At 37.6% G+C, this 25,148-nt stretch overlaps 1 protein-coding gene across 4 annotated transcripts in view; it reads left to right on the top strand.

The window, feature by feature from the left end:
* The window catches only part of LOC136039162 (signal recognition particle receptor subunit beta-like), a 48,185-nt gene extending 25,516 nt beyond the window's left edge, over positions 1-22,669 (top strand). For all 4 annotated transcript variants that reach the window (XM_065722668.1, XM_065722672.1, XM_065722669.1 and 1 more), the window contains exons 5-6: positions 4,243-4,371; positions 22,284-22,669. In XM_065722668.1, the coding sequence (XP_065578740.1) occupies positions 4,243-4,371; positions 22,284-22,509 (355 nt within the window). In that variant the 3' untranslated portion in view covers positions 22,510-22,669. The remainder of the gene's footprint in view (positions 1-4,242; positions 4,372-22,283) is intronic.
* Positions 22,670-25,148: the final 2,479 nt, after the last annotated feature.

The following is a 25,148-nucleotide window of genomic DNA, read 5'->3' as shown; positions in this document are numbered from 1 at the left end:
CCAGTAGAAAGATCTCGGATGCGTGTTCATTTGATTTTGTTTTTCCCATTGGTGGTCGTATCGAACCAATGGTCCTAGGAGATCGGGAGAGGGCACATTTGAACATAACTCAAAAGTTCTAGTTCCCTTTTTAAGCGACCAAAAACATCGATCGGCAACAAGCCCCCCTCCCACACCCCACTTTCCCCTGAAGACATCTGATCAAAACTTTGTAATAGTCATCTGATTTCATGGTTTTGAGGATGAAAAAACTCCACACACCCCACGGGAAATAATCTGTATGTTACTTAGTTTGCCCATTGCTCACGTACAGTATTTGCTATTGGGAAATCTACGAATTTTTTTTGGGTTGGAGGAGGGATTTTCCCGGGGGATGAAAGTTCACGGGGGGTATTTTACACAGGGGTGGGAAGGGTTGGTTTTTTCCTTGGATGATTTGGAAAACGGTAAAAAAACGGTTTATTTTTCTACCGAAAATAAAATAAAACTGTAGTTAGTTTCCGAATGAGATTAAAAGCTGTCTTTCTTTTCACCGAGCAAAGCTCAGTACCCTAGGTTCAAAGCTCTAAAAGAGGTTAGTTCCCTATCTTGGACCTTTACTGTCAATTTAAACTTACTTTTCAATTTTTAATAAATATCAAAACGACAAGTTTTTTTTCTTTCAAGTAAACAACATAATATTATAAAATTATAAGTCTCCCTCTATTTCCTGGGGGATGAAAGTTTCCGGGAGAAATTTTACACTGGGGTGGGCAGGGCTGGGGTTTTCCTTGGATGATTTGGAAAATGGTAAGAGACTAAATAGAAAACAAGTTTTTTATCGATTGAAAGTAAGGAGCAACATTAAAACTTAAAACGAACAGAAATTATTCCGCACATGAGGAGGACTACCCCTTCTTTAGCCCTCGTTTTTAACGCTAAAGTTTGACTTTTTGTCACAATCCTCCAAGAAAGACTTGTTAAACACAAGGCCTGTTGAATTTTAGTGAGAGGTGTTTTTTTAAGAGCTCTTTAAAGACCTTAGTGTAAAGAGCGATGATTGAGGAAAAGGTCGTTTCCCTCATTTACGGAGTAATTTCCAGTTCTTTTAAGTTTTAATTTCGCCCCTTGCTTTCAGTAATAAAAGCTTGTTTTTTGAGTAATAAGTAATAAGTTTTTATATAATAGCAATAATTAATAGTAATAATATAATAACATTAACAATATAATAATAACAATATAACTATAATAATATAACAATATAATAATAATATAACAATATAATAATAGTAACAATATAATAACAATAATAGTAATAAGTAAATAGTAATAAGTTTTTTATTGATCAATGCAAAGCCGAGTTATTAAAAAAAGAAGATTAGATTCGACTTAAAAAGCCAAATCAGTGCCTTTAAAGTACAGGTGGATACAGTTTATATACAGGAGAAAAAAGAACTTTCATCTAATATAAAATAGATGGCATACCATATTATTCAACACCAACTTTATTAAGCACTTGGGCGACGATTTTTTATTAGATGGGCAGCGCCATCTTAAAAATCACGTAACGAAAAAAAGAATGTCATAGTATCGAAAATGTTGGATGATTTCAAGATATAAAGAGATATAGTTGTTAAATTGAAATAGTTTTTAAGATAACAGTTACAGATAACATAAAGTTTAAGATAGCAATAAAAAGATAACAATACAATAAAGTTTAAGATTACAGTTGTTGTCTTAAATAGAAACCTAATAAACAAGCTCAAATCACTATTTTAGTTCTTAATATGTAAAACGAGCAATAATTATATATATATATATATTATAAATATATATATATATATATATATATATATATATATATATATATATATATATATATATATATATATATATATATATATATATATATATATATATATATATATATATATATATATATATATATGTATATATATATATATATATATATATATATATATATATATATATATATATATATATATATATATATATATTTGTAGAAATTCGTGTGTGTAAGAAAAATTCGTAGATTTCCCAATAGCGAATACTGTACGTGAGCAATGGGCAAACTAAGTAACATACAGATTATTTCCCGTGGGGTGTGTGGGGTTTTTTCATCCTCAAAACCATGAAATCAGATGACTATTAAAAAGTTTTGATCAGATGTCTTCAGGGGAAAATGGGGTGTGGGAGGGGGGCTTGTTGCCCATCGATGTTTTTGGTCGCTTAAAAAGGGACCTAGAACTTTTGAGTTATGTTCAAATGTGCCCTCTCCCGATCTCCTAGGACCATTGGTTCGATACGATCACCAATGGGAAAAACAAAATCAAATGAACACGCATCCGAGATCTTTCAACTGGCAAAAATACAAAATTCTAAATTTTTATAGGCAGGAGCTTGACGCCTCTACAGTAGAGTTCTCAGATTGGCTGAATCTGAAGGCATGATTTTCATTAAGATCTCTTGTTTTTTTTTTTAGGTGTTTCCCCCTTTTTCGAAAATCAGGTGAATTTCCCCAGGTTCGTAGCTTTTGACGGGTAAAATTAAGCTTAAAGAAGTTTATATATTTGGAATTGGCGTAAAAAGTCATTTTTTATGTTGTACTTTTTATTAAAATTCCTTTTTTAGAGTTTCGGTTACTATTAGACCGAGTCACTTCTTACTTACAGCACTTTACCACGAACCGCTTGATAATTTCACTATGCCAGAGCGTGATGTTCAAAGCTAGTGAATTGGCAATGAGGTTCAAATTGGCCCACTCAATACACCATTCCCTAGATTGGTCGGCGTTCAGGAAGGGTTTGCGAAAGCACACGATGGTTGGCCCCCAGCCCCCCATTGCACTTCCTGGCTGAAAGGCCAAGAAACGGAGATCAGCACCGCCGGTAGGGACTGTAAAGTCTAATTCCGTATTCTTTACCTTTTACCATGGGTAAAAGTGTCACTCATTACCACTGCATATGAGTTTATACAATATTATCAAACTCAGTAATTTTTGGCTACTAAATTATCGGCACGTACAAACAGCTCATCCCATTTAATCTACAATCAGCGGTCCAGAGCAGCGTTGCCAACAATCGATGCCCAAAGAGAGTGCAAATCATCACCAAAAAAGAGCGATTTTTCCTCAAAAGGAGTATAAGTCAAAAAAATTGCACCGAATCCCCTCTGAGATAAGAAAGAAAAAGTGCATTTCACGCGTAAAGTGTGCAAGTTGGCAACCCTGTTCCTTGGGTAAAATGCACTTCTGACAAAGTTGCTAACTGCTGACGTTTAAAACAAATAAAAACTAACATTCAAAAAGAGTGATTTTCACTCTTTCGTATTCTAAGGTAAAAGAGAGCATTTCACACGAAACGTGTGCGAGTTCGCAACCCTGGTCTAGCATATATTACCCTGGAACACGTATTTTGGCAAACTTTCTCAAAACACCTTTGAAACCAGCTCAAGACTGTTTGTAAATCTAGAAACATCTAATGATAAAATTACACTACTAATTATCGATTTTTATATAACAAATTGCTCAAATGATATTGCATTAGAGCTGTGTTTTTTTTCTCAGAAAATATGCCAGAAAATTTCGTCTGCCCTTTCCTCAATTTCAAAACGAAAATTTTACTCCATTTAATAAAAAAGCAAAAAACAAATTCACACACTTTCCGATGATGCAAGTTTAATAAAAATTGAATACACTCTGGCGAAAATCGCGAGGTTAAACCTTTTTCTAAGATTTCCAGAAAAGTGACTGTCGGCTCTTGGCTTTATGTCGTTTATTCAGATCTTCCTCCTGTCATTTTCTTCTCCTGTCCCCTTCTTTAAATTTTAAGCATACATTCTCAGTTACATATGGCTCGTTCCGCTCCCTTCAAAATGCTGGCCTTCTTTCTTTTGGACCGTGGATGAGCACTGAGGATTGGTCTGATATTTAATAAATATTGGTCTATAAGGCCAAAGGCCGTATCTTTATTGATCTTTATTAATCTAATAAAGATTGGCCAGGCATTCTGAAGTTTAATAAAAATTGAATATACTCTGGCGAAATTGGCGAGATTAGCTGATTTTTCTAAGATTTCCAGAAAAGTGACTGTCGACTTTTGGCTTTATGTCGTTTATTCAGATCTCTTGTCCAAAATCTACAGATTAGGGCAAGACGGAAAACCTAAAAAACCTTATTATGGAAGAGATAGGATGATCCTTCAAGGTATACAATCTCCTAAAGTTGGTTTTATTTTCTTCCAGGTACATATATGATATTCTTACTGATGATCAAATTGCGAGAACCAGTCCTCGAATTCTAGTTTTTTGTAACAAGTGTGATAAGGGTCCAAGAGTCAAAGAGGCGGTAAAGAATGCTATTGAAAAGGAGATGTGAGTTTTTAAGTTTTTTTTATAAATTTGCTATTTGATAAGTTCGCTATTTGGCTCTTAAATATCTGCATTGTTAAATTTGTTCACAGAAGATTCGAGTTCTTCCTGTGAAATCGGTCTAAAGATATTTTCTGGATAAGAAAAATGTGGTAAATCACGTTACGATGAATTTGAATATCCCCATAAAGTTGTTTTAAAGATATTTTCCTTTTAAAAGAAACCTGATAAATCACGTTGCGAGGAATGTAAATTTCCCCGAAATTCATAAAAAAAGCACAAAATTTCTCTGTGAAATCAGTCTTAGGATCGTTGCTTGATGAAAGATATTGTGGTAATGTTTCGAGGAATTTAATTCCAGGGAACATGGTCTGAAATTTTCTGTTTTGAAGTAGCTGATTTTTTGCTGCTTTTGCTGTAATGACATTTTTCATTCTTCTTTTTTTGCTGTTGAGTTTTTTCCTACATTTGCGCACAAAAAAGACGGATATGTAAAGTTTTTATTTTTAAGGAGTTTTTTTTCTGAAAAGTTTGCAATTTGACTGTGAAGTTTTGGCATTATTATATTTGCACACTGAAAAGTACATAATACAAGGATAGTATATAGATTTCTGTCTTCTATAAATTTTAAATTTGACTATGAAGTATCAGCATTGCAACATCTACATTGAAATTTCGCCATAAGGTTGGTCCAAAGATCTTTGCTGAATAGACTAATCGCGAGTTGCGTAGCGTGGTAAACAAGATAATTTGGCTACAACCGATTCCAGGTTGTTTCCATAATTTCCCCATAAAATTGGTCCAAAGGTCTTTGCTGAATAGACTAATCGCGAGTTGCGTGGCGTGGTAAACAAAATAATTTGGCTACAATCGATTCCAGGTTGGTCCCATAATTTCCCAGTAAGGTTGGTCCAAAGGATTTTACTGAATAGGCTAATCGTGAGTTGCATGGCGCGGTAAACCACATAGTTTGGCTAAAACTGATTCCAGGTTGGTTCCATAATTTCCCCATAAGGTTGGTCCAAAGGTCTTTACTGAATAGGCTAATTGCGAGTTGTGAGGCGTGATAAACCAGATAATTTGGCTAAAACTGATTCCAGGTTAGTCCCAAAATTTCCTCATAAGGTTGGTCCAAAGGTCTTTGCTGAATAGACTAATCGCGAGTTGCGTGGCGTGGTAAGCAAGATAATTTGGCTACAACTGATTCCAGGTTGGTCCCATAATTTTCCAGTAAGGTTGGTCCAAAGATCTTTACTGAATAGGCTAATCGTGAGTTGAATGGCGCGGTAAACCACATAGTTTGGCTAAAACTGATTGCAGGTTGGTTAAATAATTTCCCCATAAGGTTGGTCCAAAGGTCTTTGCTGAATAGACTAATTGCGAGTTGCGCGGCTTGGTAAGCAAGATAATTTGGCTACAACTAATTCCAGGTTGGTCTCATCATTTTCCAGTAAGGCTGGTCCAAAGATCTTTACTGAATAGGCTAATCGTGAGTTGCATGGCGCGGTAAACCACATAGTTTGGCTAAAACTGATTCCAGGTTGGTTCCATAATTTCCCCATAAGGTTGGTCCAAAGGTCTTTGCTGAATAGACTAATTGCGAGTTGCGCGACGTGGTAAGCAAGATAATTTGGCTACAACTGATTCCAGGTTGGTCCCATAGTTTCCAAGTTAGGTTGATCCAAAGATCTTTACTGAATAGGCTAATCGCGAGTTGCGAGGCCTGGTAAGCAAGATAATTTGGCTACAACTGATTCCAGGTTGGTCCCATAATTTCCCCATAAGGTTGGTCCAAAGGTCTTAGCTGAATAGACTAATCGCGAGTTGCGTGGCGTGGTAAGCAAGATAATTTGTCTACAGCTGATTCCAGGTTGGTCCCATAGTTTCCAAGTAAGGTTGATCCAAAGATCTTTACTGAATAGGCTAATCGCGAGTTGCGAGGCCTGGTAAACAAGATAATTTGGCTACAATTGATTCCAGGTTGGTCTCATAATTTCCCAGTTAGGTTGGTCCAAAGGTCTTTACTGAATAGGCTAATCACCAGGTGTGAGATGTGGTAAACCAGATAATTTGGCTAAAACTGATTCCAGGTTGGTCCCAAAATTTCCCCAAAAGGTTGATTCAAAGGTCTTTGCTGAATAGACAAATGGCGAGTTGCTTGGCGGGGTAAAAAAGATAATTTGTCTACAGCTGATTCAAGGTTGGTCCCATAATTTCCCAGTAAGGTTGGTCCAAAGGTCTTTACTGAATAGGCTAATCGCGAGTTGCGAGGCCTGGTAAACAAGATAATTTGGCTAAAACTGATTCCAGGCTGGTCCAATAATTTCCCAGTAAGGTTGGTCCAAAGGTCTTTACTGAATAGGCTAGTCACCAGCTGTGAGGTGTGGTAAACCAGATAATTTGGCTAAAACTGATTCCTTGTTGGTCCCATAATTCCCCATAAGGTTGGTCCGTCTTTGCTAAATAGACTAATCGCGAGTTGCGTGGCGTGGTAAACAACATAATTTGGCTACAACTGATTCCAGGTTGGTCCCATAAATTCCCAGTAAGGTTGGTCCAAAGGTCTATTGGATAGACTAATCGCGAGTTGCGCGGCGTGGTAAACAAGATAATTTGGCTACAATCGATTCCAGGTTGGTCCCATAATTTCCCAGTAAGGTTGTTCCAAAGATCTTTACTGAATAGGCTAATCGTGAGTTGCGTGGCGCGGTAAACCACATAGTTTGGCTAAAACTGATTCCAGGTTGGTTCCATAATTTCCCCAAAAGGTTGGTCCAAAGGTCTTTGCTGAATAGACTAATTGCGAGTTGCGCGGCGTGGTAAGCAAGATAATTTGGCTACAACTGATTCCAGGTTGGTCCCATAATTTCCCCAAAAGGTTGGTCCAAAGGTCTTTGCTGAATAGACTAATTGCGAGTTGCGCGGCGTGGTAAGCAAGATAATTTGGCTACAACTGATTCCAGGTTGGTCCCATAATTTCCCAGTTAGGTTGGTCCAAAGGTCTTTACTGAATAGGCTAATCGCCAGCTGTGAGGTGTGGTAAACCAGATAATTTGGCTAAAACTGATTCCAGGTTGGTCCCAAAATTCCCCCATAAGGTTGGTCTTAAGGTCTTTGCTGAATAGACAAATCGCTAGTTGCGTGGCGGGGTAAACAAGATAATTTGTCTACAGCTGATTCAAGGTCGGTCCCATAATTTCCCCAAAAGGTTGGTCCAAAGGTCTTTGCTGAATAGACTAATTGCGAGTTGCGCGGCGTGGTAAGCAAGATAATTTGGCTACAACTGATTCCAGGTTGGTCCCATAATTTCCCTGTTAGGTTGGTCCAAAGGTCTTTACTGAATAGGCTAATCGCCAGGTGTGAGGCGTGGTAAACCAGATAATTTGGCTAAAACTGATTCCAGGTTGGTCCCAAAATTCCCCCATAAGGTTGGTCTTAAGGTCTTTGCTGAATAGACAAATCGCGAGTTGCGTGGCGGGGTAAACAAGATAATTTGTCTACAGCTGATTCAAGGTTGGTCCTATAATTTCCCAGTAAGGTTGGTCCAAAGGTCTTTACTGAATAGGCTAGTCACCAGCTGTGAGGTGTGGTAAACCAGATAATTTGGCTAAAACTGATTCCTTGTTGGTCCCATAATTCCCCATAAGGTTGGTCCGTCTTTGCTGAATAGACTAATCGCGAGTTGCATGGCGTGGGAAACAAGATAATTTGGCTACAACTGATTCCAGGTTGGTCCCATAATTTCCCCATAAGGTTGGTCCGTCTTTGCTAAATAGACTAATCGCGAGTTGCGTGGCGTGGTAAACAACATAATTTGGCTACAACTGATTCCAGGTTGGTCCCATAAATTCCCAGTAAGGTTGTTCCAAAGATCTTTACTGAATAGGATAATTGCGAGTTGTGAGGCGTGGTAAACCAGATAATTTGGCTGCAACTGATTCCAGGTTGGTCTCATAGTTTCCCAGTTAGGTTGGTCCAAAGGTCTTTAATGAATAGGCTAATCGCCAGCTGTGAGGTTTGCTGAACCAGATAATTTGGCTAAAACTGATATCAGGTTGGTCCCATAATTTCCCAGTAAGGTTGTTCCAAAGATCTTTATTGAATAGGATAATTGCGAGTTGTGAGGCGTGGTAAACCAGTTAATATGGCTGCAACTGATTCAAGGTTGGTCTCATAGTTTCCCAGTTAGGTTGGTCCAAAGGTCTTTACTGAATAGGCTAATCACCAGCTGTGAGGTGTGGTAAACCAGATAATTTGGCTAAAACTAATTCCAGGTTGATCCCATAATTTCCCCAAAAGGTCTGTCCGTCTTTGTTGAATAGACTAATCGCGAGTTGCATGGCGTGGTAAACAAGATAATTTGGCTAAAACTAATTCCAGATTGGTCTCATAATTTCCCAGTAAGGTTGGTCCAAAGGTCTTTATTGAATAGGATAATTGCGAGTTGTGAGGCGTGGTAAACCAGATAATTTGGCTGCAACTGATTCAAGGTTGGTCCCATAATTTCCCAGTAAGGTTGGTCCAAGGGTCTTTGCTGAATAGACTAATCGCGAGTTGCGTGGTGTGGTAAACAAGATAATTTGGCTACAATTGATTCCAGGTTGGTCCCATAATTTCCCAGTTAGGTTGGTCCAAAGGTCTTTACTGAATACACTTACTGTGAATACACTTCACATCAGCTGTGAAGTGTGGTAAACCAGATAATTTGGCTAAAACTAATTCCAGGTTGGTCCCATAATTTCCCCATAAGGTTGGTCCGTCTTTGCTGAATAGACTAATCGCGAATTGCATGGCGTGGTAAACAAGATAATTTGGCTATAAATAATTCCAGGTTGGTCCCATAATTTCCCAGTAAGGTTGGTCCTAAGGTCTTTATTGAATAGGATAATTGCGAGTTGTGAGGCGTGGTAAACCAGATAATTTGGCTGCAACTGATTCAAGGTTGGTCTCATAGTTTCCCAGTTAGGTTGGTCCAAAGGTCTTTACTGAATAGGCTCATCACCAGCTGTGAGGTGTGGTAAACCAGATAATTTGGCTAAAACTAATTCCAGGTTGGTCCCATAATTTCCCCATAAGGTTGGTCCGTCTTTGCTGAATAGACTAATCGCGAGTTGCATGACGTGGGAAACAAGATAATTTGGCTACAACTGATTCCATGTTGGTCCCATAATTTCCCAGTAAGGTTGGTCCAAAGGTCTTTATTGAATAGGATAATTGCGAGTTGTGAGGCGTGGTAAACCAGATAATTTGGCTGCAACTGATTCAAGGTTGGTCTCATAGTTTCCCAGTTAAGTTGGTCCAAAGGTCTTTACTGAATAGGCTAATCACCAGCTGTGAGGTGTGGTAAACCAGATAATTTGGCTAAAACTAATATCCAGGTTTGTCCCATAATTTCCCCATAAGGTCTGTCCGTCTTTGCTGAATAGACTAATCGCGAGTTGCATGGCGTGGTAAACAAGATAATTTGGCTAAAACTAATTCCAGATTGGTCTCTAATTTCCCAGTAAGGTTGGTCCAAAGGTCTTTATTGAATATGATAATTGCGAGTTGTGAGGCGTGGTAAACCAGATAATTTGGCTGCAACTGATTCAAGGTTGGTCCCATAATTTCCCAGTAAGGTTGGTCCAAGACTCTTTGCTGAATAGACTAATCGCGAGTTGCGTGGTGTGGTAAACAAGATAATTTGGCTACAACTGATTCCAGGTTGGTCCCATAATTTCCCAGTTAGGTTGGTCCAAAGGTCTTTACCGAATAGGCTAATTATCAGCTGTGAAGTGTGGTAAACCAGATAATTTGGCTAAAACTAATTCCAGGTTGGTCCCATAATTTCCCCATAAGGTTGATCCGTGTTTGCTGAATAGACTAATCGCGAGTTGCATGGCGTGGTAAACAAGATAATTTGGCTATAAATAATTCCAGGTTGGTCCCATAATTTCCCAGTAAGGTTGGTCCTAAGGTCTTTATTGAATAGGATAATTGCGAGTTGTGAGGCGTGGTAAACCAGATAATTTGGCTGCAACTGATTCAAGGTTGGTCTCATAGTTTCCCAGTTAGGTTGGTCCAAAGGTCTTTACTGAATAGGCTAATCACCAGCTGTCAGGTGTGGTAAACCAGATAATTTGGCTAAAACTAATTCCAGGTTGGTCCCATAATTTCCCCATAAGGTTGGTCCGTCTTTGCTGAATAGACTAATCGCGAGTTGCATGGCGTGGGAAACAAGATAATTTCGCTACAACTGATTCCAGGTTGGTCCCATAATTTCCCAGTAAGGTTGGTCCAAAGGTCTTTATTGAATAGGATAATTGCGAATTGTGAGGCGTGGTAAACCAGATAATTTGGCTGCAACTGATTCCAGGTTGGTCCCATAATTTCCCAGTAAGGTTGGTCCAAGGGTCTTTGCTGAATAGACTAATCGCGAGTTGCGTGGCGTGGTAAACAAGATGATTTGGCTACAACTGATTCCAGGTTGGTCCCATAATTTCCTAGTAAGGTTGGTCCAAAGGTCTTTACTGAATAGGCTAATTGCAAGTTGTGAGGCGTGGTAAACCAGATAATTTGGCTACAACTGATTCCAGGATGTGCCCCATAATTTCCCAGTAAGGTCGGTCCAAAGGTCTTTGCTGAATAGACTAATCGCGAGTTGCGTGGCGTGGTAAACAAGATAATTTGGCTACAATTGATTCCAGGTTGGTCCCATAATTTCCCAGTTAGGTTGGTCCAAAGGTCTTTACTGAATAGGCTAATCGCCAGCTGTGAGGCGTGGTAAACCAAATAATTTGGCTACAACTGATTCCATGTTTGTTCCATAATTTCCCCATAAGGTTGTTCCAAAGGTCTTTGTCGAAAAGACTAATCGCGAGTTGCTTGGCAAACAAGATAATTTGGCTACAACTTATTCCAATTTGGTCACATAATTTCCCAGTAAGGTTGGTCCAAAGGTCATGAATAGGCTAATCGTGAATTGTGAGGTGTGGTAAACCAGATAATTTGGCTAAAACTAATTCCAGGTTGATCCCATAATTTCCCCAAAAGGTCTGTCCGTCTTTGCTGAATAGACTAATCGCGAGTTGCATGGCGTGGTAAACAAGATAATTTGGCTAAAACTAATTCCAGATTGGTCTCATAATTTCCCAGTAAGGTTGGTCCAAAGGTCTTTATTGAATAGGATAATTGCGAGTTGTGAGGCGTGGTAAACCAGATAATTTGGCTGCAACTGATTCAAGGTTGGTCCCATAATTTCCCAGTAAGGTTGGTCCAAGGGTCTTTGCTGAATAGACTAATCGCGAGTTGTGTGGTGTGGTAAACAAGATAATTTGGCTACAATTGATTCCAGGTTGGTCCCATAATTTCCCAGTTAGGTTGGTCCAAAGGTCTTTACTGAATACACTTACTGTGAATACACTTCACATCAGCTGTGAAGTGTGGTAAACCAGATAATTTGGCTAAAACTAATTCCAGGTTGGTCCCATAATTTCCCCATAAGGTTGGTCCGTCTTTGCTGAATAGACTAATCGCGAATTGCATGGCGTGGTAAACAAGATAATTTGGCTATAAATAATTCCAGGTTGGTCCCATAATTTCCCAGTAAGGTTGGTCCTAAGGTCTTTATTGAATAGGATAATTGCGAGTTGTGAGGCGTGGTAAACCAGATAATTTGGCTGCAACTGATTCAAGGTTGGTCTCATAGTTTCCCAGTTAGGTTGGTCCAAAGGTCTTTACTGAATAGGCTAATCACCAGCTGTGAGGTGTGGTAAACCAGATAATTTGGCTAAAACTAATTCCAGGTTGGTCCCATAATTTCCCCATAAGGTTGGTCCGTCTTTGCTGAATAGACTAATCGCGAGTTGCTTGACGTGGGAAACAAGATAATTTGGCTACAACTGATTCCAGGTTGGTCCCATAATTTCCCAGTAAGGTTGGTCCAAAGGTCTTTATTGAATAGGATAATTGCGAGTTGTGAGGCGTGGTAAACCAGATAATTTGGCTGCAACTGATTCAAGGTTGGTCTCATAGTTTCCCAGTTAAGTTGGTCCAAAGGTCTTTACTGAATAGGCTAATCACCAGCTGTGAGGTGTGGTAAACCAGATAATTTGGCTAAAACTAATATCCAGGTTTGTCCCATAATTTCCCCATAAGGTCTGTCCGTCTTTGCTGAATAGACTAATCGCGAGTTGCATGGCGTGGTAAACAAGATAATTTGGCTAAAACTAATTCCAGATTGGTCTCTAATTTCCCAGTAAGGTTGGTCCAAAGGTCTTTATTGAATATGATAATTGCGAGTTGTGAGGCGTGGTAAACCAGATAATTTGGCTGCAACTGATTCAAGGTTGGTCCCATAATTTCCCAGTAAGGTTGGTCCAAGACTCTTTGCTGAATAGACTAATCGCGAGTTGCGTGGTGTGGTAAACAAGATAATTTGGCTACAACTGATTCCAGGTTGGTCCCATAATTTCCCAGTTAGGTTGGTCCAAAGGTCTTTACCGAATAGGCTAATTATCAGCTGTGAAGTGTGGTAAACCAGATAATTTGGCTAAAACTAATTCCAGGTTGGTCCCATAATTTCCCCATAAGGTTGGTCCGTGTTTGCTGAATAGACTAATCGCGAGTTTCATGGCGTGGTAAACAAGATAATTTGGCTATAAATAATTCCAGGTTGGTCCCATAATTTCCCAGTAAGGTTGGTCCTAAGGTCTTTATTGAATAGGATAATTGCGAGTTGTGAGGCGTGGTAAACCAGATAATTTGGCTGCAACTGATTCAAGGTTGGTCTCATAGTTTCCCAGTTAGGTTGGTCCAAAGGTCTTTACTGAATAGGCTAATCACCAGCTGTCAGGTGTGGTAAACCAGATAATTTGGCTAAAACTAATTCCAGGTTGGTCCCATAATTTCCCCATAAGGTTGGTCCGTCTTTGCTGAATAGACTAATCGCGAGTTGCATGGCGTGGGAAACAAGATAATTTCGTTACAACTGATTCCAGGTTGGTCCCATAATTTCCCAGTAAGGTTGGTCCAAAGGTCTTTATTGAATAGGATAATTGCGAATTGTGAGGCGTGGTAAACCAGATAATTTGGCTGCAACTGATTCCAGGTTGGTCCCATAATTTCCCAGTAAGGTTGGTCCAAGGGTCTTTGCTGAATAGACTAATCGCGAGTTGCGTGGCGTGGTAAACAAGATGATTTGGCTACAACTGATTCCAGGTTGGTCCCATAATTTCCTAGTAAGGTTGGTCCAAAGGTCTTTACTGAATAGGCTAATTGCAAGTTGTGAGGCGTGGTAAACCAGATAATTTGGCTACAACTGATTCCAGGATGTGCCCCATAATTTCCCAGTAAGGTCGGTCCAAAGGTCTTTGCTGAATAGACTAATCGCGAGTTGCGTGGCGTGGTAAACAAGATAATTTGGCTACAATTGATTCCAGGTTGGTCCCATAATTTCCCACTAAGGTTGGTCCAAAGGTCTTTACTGAATAGGCAAATCGCCAGCTGTGAGGCGTGGTAAACCAAATAATTTGGCTACAACTGATTCCATGTTTGTTCCATAATTTCCCCATAAGGTTGTTCCAAAAGTCTTTGTCGAATAGACTAATCGCGAGTTGCTTGGCAAACAAGATAATTTGGCTACAACTTATTCCAATTTGGTCACATAATTTCCCAGTAAGGTTGGTCCAAAGGTCATGAATAGGCTAATCGTGAATCGTGAGGCGTGGTAAACCAGATAATTTGGCTAAAACTGATTCCAGGTTGGTCCCATAATTTCTCCTTAAGGTTGGTCCAAAGGTCTTTGCTGAATAGACTAATCGCGAGTTGCGGAGCGTGGTAAACAAAATAATAATGCTAAAACTGAAATGCTTAGAAGCATGGTTGCCAACCACAGACGTAAAAAAGGGTGCAAATAAAGGTAAAAAAAGTGATTTTTGCTAAAAAAAAAGAGCAAGTCAAAAAATTTGCACGCGCAGGGCTGCCAAAGCTTGTGCATCACCTCGGAGGTATAAAAGATTGCATTCCAAATGAAAAGTGTGCAATTTGGTTACCATGTTCCTTGAGTTAATTTCTTTTCTGATGAAGTTAGCAATTACTGCCGTTCAAAGTGAATGAAAACTAACAACCAAAAACAGTGATTTTCACTCTTCCGCTCCCCCTCTTTGGTAAAAAGAGGGCATGTCACACTGAAAGTGTGCAAGTTGTCAACCTTGCTCTGAAGTATCGCTGAAGAAGCATTTGTTTTTGCTGTAGAACTTCTTGTTCCTTTGTTTCTTTTGCTATCAAAAAGGAAATTTTGGGTTTTATTTTAAGTATTCCATTTTTTTAAGTTTGCTATTTAGTCTTGAAGTACCGGTATTCTTATATTTGCGCTCAAAATAGGCTTTAGGCGAAATTTCCGCGTGAAGTCGGTCCAAAGATATTTTTTGGATAAGAAAAAGATGATAAATCACGTTACGAGGAATTTAAATCTCCCCGTGAAATCGATTTGAAGATATTTTTTGATTAAAAAAACGTGATAAATCACGTTGCGAAGAATGTAAATTTCTCCAAAATTCGTAAAAAAAACGCAAAATTTCTTTGTGAAACCAGTCTAAGGATCGTTGCTTGATGAACAAATTATGGTGATGACGTTTCGAGGAATTTAAATCCAGGGAACATGGCCTGAAAGTAAATGATTTGCAGTAGCTAAATTTTTACTGCTTTTGCTGTAGTAACATTTTTTTTCTCTTTTTTTTGCTGTTGAACTTTTTCCAACATTTGCACACAAAAATACGGATAAATTAAGTTTTGATTTTTAAGGACTATTTTTCATAAGTTTCCTTTTTGGCCCCAAATTATCAGTATTGTTATATTTGCACTCAAAAAAGACGGTTAGGCGAAATTTCGCCGTGAAATTGGTCTCGTTGCTTTATGTAAAAATCATATTAAGTTAACTTACGAGGAATTTAAAACCAGGAAACATGGCCTAGAAGTGAAACGATTTAAAGTAGTTGATTTTTTTGCTTTAGTAGCTTTTTTCTTCTTTTTTTCTGTAAAACTTTTGGCTATATTGGCACACAGAAAATGGAAATTGGTGAAATTTCCCTGCGACGTTGGTCCAAGATCTCTGTCGGATAGTAAAATCTTGATAAATGATGTTTAGAGTAATGAAAATCCATGGCTGAAAAGTGAAATGTTTTGGAGCAACTGATTATTCGCTGTTTTTTGTGAAGTTGCATTTGTTACTGCTGTAGTGCTTTTTGGTCTATTCAAAATAGTTGTCAGAAACAGCGTTTTGGAGAAAACAGCCAATTCTTCGGATGCATTGATGTGTTTGACTACCAACGACCATTTTCGTATTTTGGTATTTCCGTATTTGGTAAATGATTCGCATTTTCTTCATTTTGTTTTGCTGTTCTGATAAAATTTAAACGTGGCATCATAGAAGAAAATGTCATACTGCCCTAAAACTTCAGGATTTTGAAACAGCTAAAAGAACACTCTTGGACAATCGCAGCTCTCATGTATGAATAGACTTAAGAGGCGCCCAGAAGGGAGGCAAATAGTGTTGTGTATTTGATGTTTTCGGTACTTGCTAACAATATTTAAAAACAAATAAAATATTAAAAACAAAACTGTAAAACACAGATATATCAGAAATGTCATAAAATGATATTTGCAATGAAGATTTAATTAATAGAAAACAAACTATCTCAATCCTTTTGTAACAATTTTAGAACATGAAACTCTAATACGATTCTTTTCTAAGCCTATGTAGCACAGGGGATAGGTGTGTTGAACTTAGTCCGGAGGTCGCAGGTTCGATCCCTGCCACAGGCAACTTTTTACCTTGCGATGACGTAGTGGATAAAGCTGCGCATCCTGATCAAAGGGTTGCAACTTCAATCCTGCGTGTCGTAAGGAACGTGTTTCTTAACAAAATATCTAATAATTTTTGCCTTGTGGTGGTCTAATGGAGCTAGCCGTAACTACCGATAAGGGGTTTCAGGTTCAATCCCGATCACCGCAAGGCTTTGAAACCAGTTGGTCGCTTAATACTGTGCAAATCATGTCATTCTTTTCTATAGACACAAAATAGTGAAAACTCCTTCAAAAATGTTCATGCTAAATTTTTAGTTTTAAATTAAATCGTATCAAACAGTTCGTGGTAACGAACTGTAGTAAGGAGCGACCCGGCTCAATAGTAACCAAAACTCTAAAAAATTGAATTTTGATATCAATAGCTACATCAAAAGAATCGCATTTTAATGCTGATTTTAAATATTTAAGTTTCATCAAGTTTAGTCTTACCCATCAAAAGTTACGAACCTGAGAAAATTTGCCTTATTTAGGAAAATAGGGGGAAACACCCCCTAAAAGTCGTAGGATCTTAGCGAAAATGACACAATCAGATTCAGCGTATCAGAGAACCCTGCTGAAGAAGTTTCAAGCTCCTATCTACAAAAATGTGGAATTTTGTATTTTTTGCCAGAAGACAAATCACGGGTGCATGTTTTTTTTTTTTTTTTTTTTTTTTTTTTTTTCCCAGGGGTCATCGTATCGACCAAGTGGTCCAAGAATGTCGCAAGAGGGCTCATTCTAACGGAAATGAAAAGTTCTAGTGCCCTTTTTAAGTGACCAAAAAAATTGGAGGGTATCTAGGCCCCCTCCCACGCTAATTTGGCTACAACTGATTCCAGGTTTGTTCCATAATTTCCCCATAAGGTTGTTCCAAAGGTCTTTGTCGAATAGACTAATCGCGAGTTGCTTGGCAAACAAGATAATTTGGCTACAACTTATTCCAGTTTGGTTACATAATTTCCCAGTAAGGTTGGTCCAAAGGTCATGAATAGGCTAATCGTGAATTGTGAGGCGTGGTAAACCAGATAATTTGGCTACAACTGATTCCAGGTTGGTCCCATAATTTCTCCTTAAGGTTGGTCCAAAGGTCTTTGCTGTATAGACTAATCGCGAGTTGCGGTTGGCGAAATGGAAGGTTGCGGTTAGGTTGCGCGAGTTGCGGTTGGCAGAATAGGCGAAAAACAAAATAATCGTGCTAAAACTGAAATGCTTTGAAGCATGGTTGCCAACCACAGACGTGAAAAAGAGTGCAAATAAAGGTAAAAAAAGTGATTTTTGCTAAAAAAAAACAAAGTGCAAGTCAAAAAATTTGCACGCGCAGGGCTGCCAAAGCTTGTGCATCACCTCGGAGGTATAAAAGATTGCATTCCAAATAAAAAGTGTGCAATTTTAAAGTGACCAAAAAAATTGGAGGGCATCTAGGCCCCCTCCCACGCTAATTTTTTTCCCAAAGTCAACGGATCAAAGTTTTGAGATAGCCATTTTGTTCAGCATAGTCAAAAACCATAATAACTATGTCTTTGGGGATGACTTACTCCCCCACAATCCCTGGGGGAGGGGCTGCAAGTTACAAACTTTGACCAGTGTTTACATATAGTAATGGTTATTGGGAAGTGTACAGACGTTTTCAGGGGGATTGTTTTTGTTTGGGGGTGGGGCTGAGGAGAGGGGGCTATGTTGGAGGATCTTTCCTTGGAGGAATCTGTCATGGGGGAAGAAAAATTCAATGAAAAGGGCGCAGGATTCTCTAGCATTACTATAAGAAAACAATGAAAAATAAACATGAAAACGTTTTTTCAAATGAAAGGAAGAAATAGCATTGAAGCTTAAAACGAACAGAGATTATTACGCATATGAGGGGTTCTAAAAATACTTTAGCATAAAGAGCGAGGTATTTAGGAGGAGATAAATACCTTGCTCTTTATGCTAAAGTATTTTTAGTAATTTCAACTATTTATTCTACGGGCTTTCTGATTCAGGGGTCATTCTTAAAGAATTGGGACAAAACTTACGATTTAGTGTAAAGAAGGAGGTATTAACGAGGGTACAAACCCCCTCATATACATAATAAAAATTAAAGAATATAAAAGTTTGTTACGTAAGTTAATTCTAAAGTTACGTATATTTTTTGCTAATAAAAAAATTCGTTAAAATTAAAATTAATACTTGCCTTTTTATGTAACCGAAAAATTGCATGGCAACTAGGCCTCCTTCCCCATCCCATATTTCTGAAAATCGTATGATCAAAACTAAGAGAAAGCCATTTAGCCAAAAAAGGAATTAATATGCCAATTTCATTTGAATAGTTTACGTGTGGAGAGTCAAAATCAAACATGCATTAATTCAAAAACGTTCAGAAATCACATAAAAAAAACTAGTTTTTTTAACTGAAAGTAAGGAGCGACATTAAAACTTAAAACGAACAGAAATTACTCCGTATATGAAATGGGTTGTCCCCTCCGCAATCCCTCGCTCTTTACGCTAAAGTTTGACTCTTTGCCACAATTCTGCTTTTTGAAACAATTAAAAGCTTTAATTGGTACTTTGGGCACTTCCAGGTAAGCTAGGACGATGAAATTTGGCAGGCGTATCAAGGACCGAACCAGATTAGATTATAATTTTTTTTTCCCGATTTGACCATCTGGGGGGGGGGGAGTTGGGGGCCCGTTAATTCGGAAAAATAGAAAAATTGAGGTATTTTTAACTTACGAACGGTTGATCAGATCTTAATGAAATTTGATGTTTGGAAGAATATCGTACCTCAGAGCTGTTATTTTAAATCCCGACCGGATCAGGTGACATTTGGGAGGGGGAAACCTAAAACCTTGGAAAACACTTAGAGTGGAGGGATCGAGATTAAACTTAGTGGGAAAAATAAGCACAAGTCCTAGATACATGATTGACATAAACGGAACAGATCTGCTCTCTTTGGGGTAGTCGGGGGGGGGGGGGTGGTTAATTCTGAAAAATTAGAAAAAATGAGGGATTTTTACTTACGAACGGGTGATCGGATCTCAATGAAATTTGATATTTAGAAGGATATCGTGTCTCAGAGCTCTTATTTTAAATCCCGAACAGATCCGGTGACATGGGGGGGAGGGAACCTAAGACTTGGAAAACACTTAGAGTGGAGGGATCGGGATGAAACTTGGTGGGAAAAATAAGCACAAGTCCTAGATACATGATTGACATAACCGGAATGGATCCGCTCTCTTTTGGGTAGTTGGGGGGGGGTTAATTCTGAAAAATTAGAAAAATAAGGTATTTTAACTTACGCACGGTTGATCAGATGTCAATGAAATTTGATATTTAGAAAGATATAATGTCTCAAAGATCTTATTTTAAGTTCCGATCGGATCTGGTGGCATTGGGAGGAGTTTGGGTGGGGGAACCTAAAATCATGGAAAACGCTTAGATTGGAGTGATCGGGATCAAACTTGGTTGGAAAAATAAGCAGAAGTCTTAGATACGTGATTTGCATAATTGGACCGGATCCGTTCTATTGGGGGGGGGGGGTTAATTCTGAAAAATTAGAAAAAATGAAGTATTTTTAACTTACGAAGGAGTGATCGGATCTTCATGAAACTTCATATTTAGAAGGACCTCGTGACTCAGATCTCTTATTTTAAATCTCAACCGGATCCAGCGTACTTGGGGGGGGGGGCAGTTGAAGGGAACCGGAAATCTTAGAAAATACTTAAAGCGATGAGATCAGGATGAAACTGGATGGGAAGAATAAGAACCTGTCTAAGGTACGTGACTGACATAACCGGATCGGATCTGCTCTCTTTGGTGGAGTTGGGGGGGGGAGGTAATTTTGAAAATTGAGGTATTTGTAACTTACGAAAGGGTGACCAGATCTTAATGAGTTTTGATATTTAGAAGGATCTTTTGCTTAAAGCTCTAATTGTAAATTCCGACCAGATCCTGTGGCATTGGGGGGAGTTGGAGGGGGAAAGCGGAATTCTTGGAAAACTAGAAAATTGGGGTATTTTTATTTTACGAATAGGTGATCGAATTTTAATGAAATTTGATATTTAGAAGGAATTCATGTCTCAGAGCTCTTATTTCAAATCTCGACCAGATCTTTTGACATTGGGGGGAGTTGGAGGGGGAAATATTGGAAAACGCTTGGAGTGGAGGAATCGGGATGAAGCTTGGTGGATAGAATAAGCAAATGTCCTTGATACGTGATTGATGGAACCGTAATGGATTCGCTCTCTTTGGGGGAGTTGGGGGGGAGGGGTTCAGTGATTTGGCGAGTTTGGTGCATCTGGACGTACTAAGACGATGAAAATTGCTAGGCATGTCAGGGAGCTACACCAAATGACTTGATAAAGTCGTTTTCCCAGATTCGACCATCTGGGGGCTAAAGGGAGAGGAAAAATTAGAAAAAATTAGGTATTTATAACATACGAGTGGGTGATCGGATCTTAATGAATTTTGATATTTAGAAGGACATCGTGTCTCAGAGCTCTTATTTTAAATCCTGACCGGCATTAAGCCTCTTATTTTCCTTTTAAATCAATCTATTGATTCATAGAATTTTGCTAGAGCTCATACCATATGATCTCTTGGCTCTTAGCTCTTCTTGCCTCGTCACAAGTGCCATATGAGCTCTTAGCTCTGGTTGTACTTATGTTCTCATTGTTATTCATTTTGATCATTGTACTCATTTTCATTTGACAAGCCAGTTGGGCTCATTGCTGTAGGGTATGTTTGTATATTGTACTTGTGTTTTTTTTTTCATATACAATGTAGGCTAGCTGACAGAAAGCAACAAGTTCGGCATTTTTTTATGTTGTCAGAGTTGGCTCGTTAATAAAGAACTATTTTGTTCTACATAAAATTCTCAGTAGAGCTTGGTTCTACGTAAACTTGCTCCGTGAGATTACCCTGAGCAATTACTTAGGCAGAAATCCAGCAATATTTATCAAATATGTATTAACTCCACTGAAAAGCTAGATGTAAATGTAGCGATAGCTCTATGCTATGATTTGCTTTAAGATGCTTCTGTGGTAAGTTTAGCCTCGTATTTGTCTTTAGTGTTGTGCCACTTACTCGGTTTAAAAGTGAGCTTCAAGAGGAGTGGTGGCTTTTTACTTTTTTTTCGCTTTACGACGCTCATTAAGTCTAGTACGATCTTTCTAAGTTGTGACTTTAAAAACCCTTTAATGGAAATCAATTAGAAATAAGAAACATATAATTACTCCACTTAGAGTGAGCATTAAGGGGAGCAATTTATTCTTACTTTGTTTCGATTTAAGTTTTGTTTTATTCTGCTTTTATATAAGTTTTGTTTAAGCTTTGTTTTGCTTTGTTAAGTTTTGTTTAAGCTTTGTTAAATTTTGTTTAAGTTTTGTTAAGTTTTATTTAAGTTTTGTTTTGCTTTATTTTTACTTTGTTTTGTATTTTTACTCTGTTTGCTGTGTTTTGCTTCGTTTTACTTTGTTTTGTTTTGTTCTCCCATAGAAAATTTACCCTCATATTTGTAACTAGTGGCTTCAGAAGCCCCGTTTTGGAAATTAAATTCGGTTTACGAAATATGCGCCTACTCGTCTTAAGAGTGAGCCTTGAGATGAGCGATAGATACATACCTTGTTTTGGTTTACGGCGCTCATTAAGTCTAGTCTCATCTTTGTAATTAGTGACTTCAAAAACCCTTTGACGGGAATCAAACATAATTAAGAAATATTTAATTACTTCATTTAAGAGGAGCAATTTCTTTATGCTTTATTTTGCTTTGCGATGCTTGTAATCCAAGATAGCCTCATATTTTCTTAATTATTGACTTGAGAAACCCCGCATACCAACTTTGGTGGAAACCAAGCACAATTTATGATATATGTAATAACTCTTCTTAAGAGTGAGATATTTGCTATTTGCGATACCCGTAATCACAGTATGGCCTCTTATTTGTAATTAGTTACTTAAAAACTTGTACACCAACTTTGGTGGAAATTAAACACAATTTATGAAATACGTAGGCCTACTAACTTCACTTAAGAGTGAGCCCCAAGTGGAGCGATTGTTATGTGGGTATTTTCAATTGTTCTCAATCTGTGGGTTGTTCTCAGTTCTCTCTTTTTCAGGGACTTTCTGCAGGTGAGTAAGCAAAACATGATGAACTCTTCAGGACCTGCCAATAACAACACGTTTCTTGGAAAAATCGGAAACAAATTCTCGTTTTCAGATTTGGCAAAAATTGAAGTAGATTTCGCAGAGGGTTTTGCGACAGATGAAAATATTAGTATCCATGATCAATCAGAGGTTCGTTGTGACCTTGATGTTTTACACCAGTGGATCTTAAAGGCGTGAGGTATCTTAAATGTTAAAGGCGTTCAAAACAAGTTGATCCTAAATGTTAAAGGCGTGAGGCCTTTATAAAGCTTTAATTTTGAAAGTGTTGTGACAATGTAAGTAAGCTGGTGAATTGATTTTTGTAGGTCATTTTGGAAATATATTTTTTTTTCTAAAATACTGAGTCAATGTTAATTCTTGGCAACATTGCCGTTTGCTTAGAATATGAGTAAGTTGGTAAACGGATCTGTTTAGGTTCTTTTGTAATTTTTTTTTTCAAAAATGCAGGGTTAACGTTATGTTTTTGCAACATGGGAACATTGCTGTATGCAAAAACGTATGTTGGTATTTAGGATTTCTGTCGGCTCTTTTAAAAGTATATACTTTGTCAAAAATACGGGATCAACATGTTTTGCAACATGGTAATATTTCCGTTTGTTGAAAATATAAATAAGCTGGTAAAAGGATTTTTGGCGTTTCTTTGGAAATGTATCTTTTTTCGAATATGTTTTGGAACGTGTCAAAATTGCCATATTCTGAAAATGTTAGCTGGTAAATAGATTTTTTTGTAAAATGTATATCTTTTTCTTTAATTTGAGTTAACATTATGGTGTTGCAACATGACAACATTGTCACGTGCTGAAAGTGTGAGTGTGGTGTTAAATAGATTTGTGTCTGTTCTTTTGGAAGTATGTCTTTTCTCTAAAATAAGGAGTCAACCTTATGTTTTTGAAACATGAAAATATTGCCATTTGAATTAACTTGTTTGTTTCTTCGGAAATCATTTTCTTTCTAAAATACTGAATTGACATTGTCGTTTCTTTGTATTGTATCAGATTAACGACGCTTCTTGACTACTATGGTCCCTGCGTCGGTCCTGCAGTGCATTCCTGCAGCGTGATTCGATCTCTGGGTCCCGTATTACCAAGCTAAGGTCAAACCCACTGCGCCACCACAGGACTGTTGTTTCTTTTGGAAAACATACATCTCAGCTTAAATCTGAGTCAACATTGTATTGTTGCAACATGGCGAAATTGCCATATGCTGATAGTGTGAGTAAGGGGGTAAAGGAATAAGAAGGCTCATTTGAAAGGAATTGATGTATTTAAAACTTTATAATTTAAAAAAATAATTTTTAAAGTAGAAGTAAATTTTTGCAAAAAATTGTATTTTCATGTACAAAATTGATGAATGACGTCTTAATCTTAGGTTGTAACCATATATGGCTTAAAACTAAATGCACTATTATTATATTAGCTATAATTACATCAGTATAGAATCGCTTATGTTATTATGCAAACTGCAAAAATATTTATGGTGTCCGAGAAATAATGTTGATTTCAACTAGAAAAATACCTGAAAATTTAAAAATTAGTTTTGGTTTTTGTTCGATTTAATCAACTAAAGTTTTATTTCATCTGTCACTTCAAAGTTATAATTGTCTCCTGGAGCCAAACTTTTTTTTGGCTCAACTTCTAAAGTGCGTATCTCTTGTGCTCTATTTCCATAGAAAATAAATTCTAATTTTAGTTTTCATTTCAGAATCCCTAAGTTAATTATTTAAACTACAGAACTATATATGGTGTCTGCAATAATTTTAATTTTTTAAATTCAAACTAGAAAAAAACCTGAAAATTTAAAATTTGTTTGTTTTATTGTTAAGTTCTAACTACTCGACGCGTGATTTTGTGGGTAGAAACTTAAATGTTGAAAAGATATTAGACAAAAGGGCTAATATAAATAACTGCTCATGAAAGTAATTTTTTCGAAATAAAGGTTTTTTTTGTTGTTGTGGCGGCAACTAGCGTACTAGCCGGCTTTTACTTATACCTCTTGCTTTTGACCTCCATTTTTATTTGGTAATTAAATCCATTGGCTTGAAAAATATGAAAAGTTGCTTGAACTACGACATTCTGCCTCAAGGGCATCTTCTTCCTTTTTCTGCAGCTTGCGTGGTACTGGAACATCATAGAGAGCTGTTTAATGGCTCATTTTAAAGGAAATTGATGTAAGTAAAATCCTCTTGTAATGTACAAAAATAATTTTTTAAATAGGATCAATTTTTTACGGAAAACTGTATTTTCATGTACAAGATTGATGAATGCGTCATATCCTTAGGTTGTAACCATATATTGCGCAAAGGTAAATACAATAATATAATGTTTGCTATAATTAAATCTGTATAAAATCGCTAATATTATTATGCGAATTGCAAAAATACTTATGGAAATAAGAAATAACTTCTGAAATTATAGTTTTCAGTTTTGAATCGCTAAGGTTATTAGGTAAACTGCAAAAACATTTATGGTGTCTGAGCAATAATTTTTGTCTTTTAATTCAAACTAGAAAACACCTGAAGATTTAAAAATCAGTTTAGTTTTTTGTTAGGTTCCAACTAATCGACGCGTAATTTTATGGGTTGAAATTTAAATGTTGGAAAGATATTCGAAAAACAGGCCTATGGTCCTGCGGTGGCGCAGTGGGTTTGACCCTAGCTTGGTAATACAGGACCCAGAGATCGAATCGTCCTGCAACTGAATGCATTTGCGTCCTGCATCGAATCGTCACTGCAAGGCTGACGTAGGGACGTTAGTAGTCAAGAAGCGTCGTTAATCTAATACAATACAAACAGGCTTATGTAAATAACTAATAATGAA

The sequence above is a fragment of the Artemia franciscana genome, chromosome 19 (genome assembly GCF_032884065.1).
Source record: "Artemia franciscana chromosome 19, ASM3288406v1, whole genome shotgun sequence".
NCBI lineage: Eukaryota > Metazoa > Arthropoda > Branchiopoda > Anostraca > Artemiidae > Artemia > Artemia franciscana.
The sequence above is the reverse complement of the archived record's forward strand: the minus strand, read 5'-3'. Positions and strand labels throughout refer to the sequence as shown.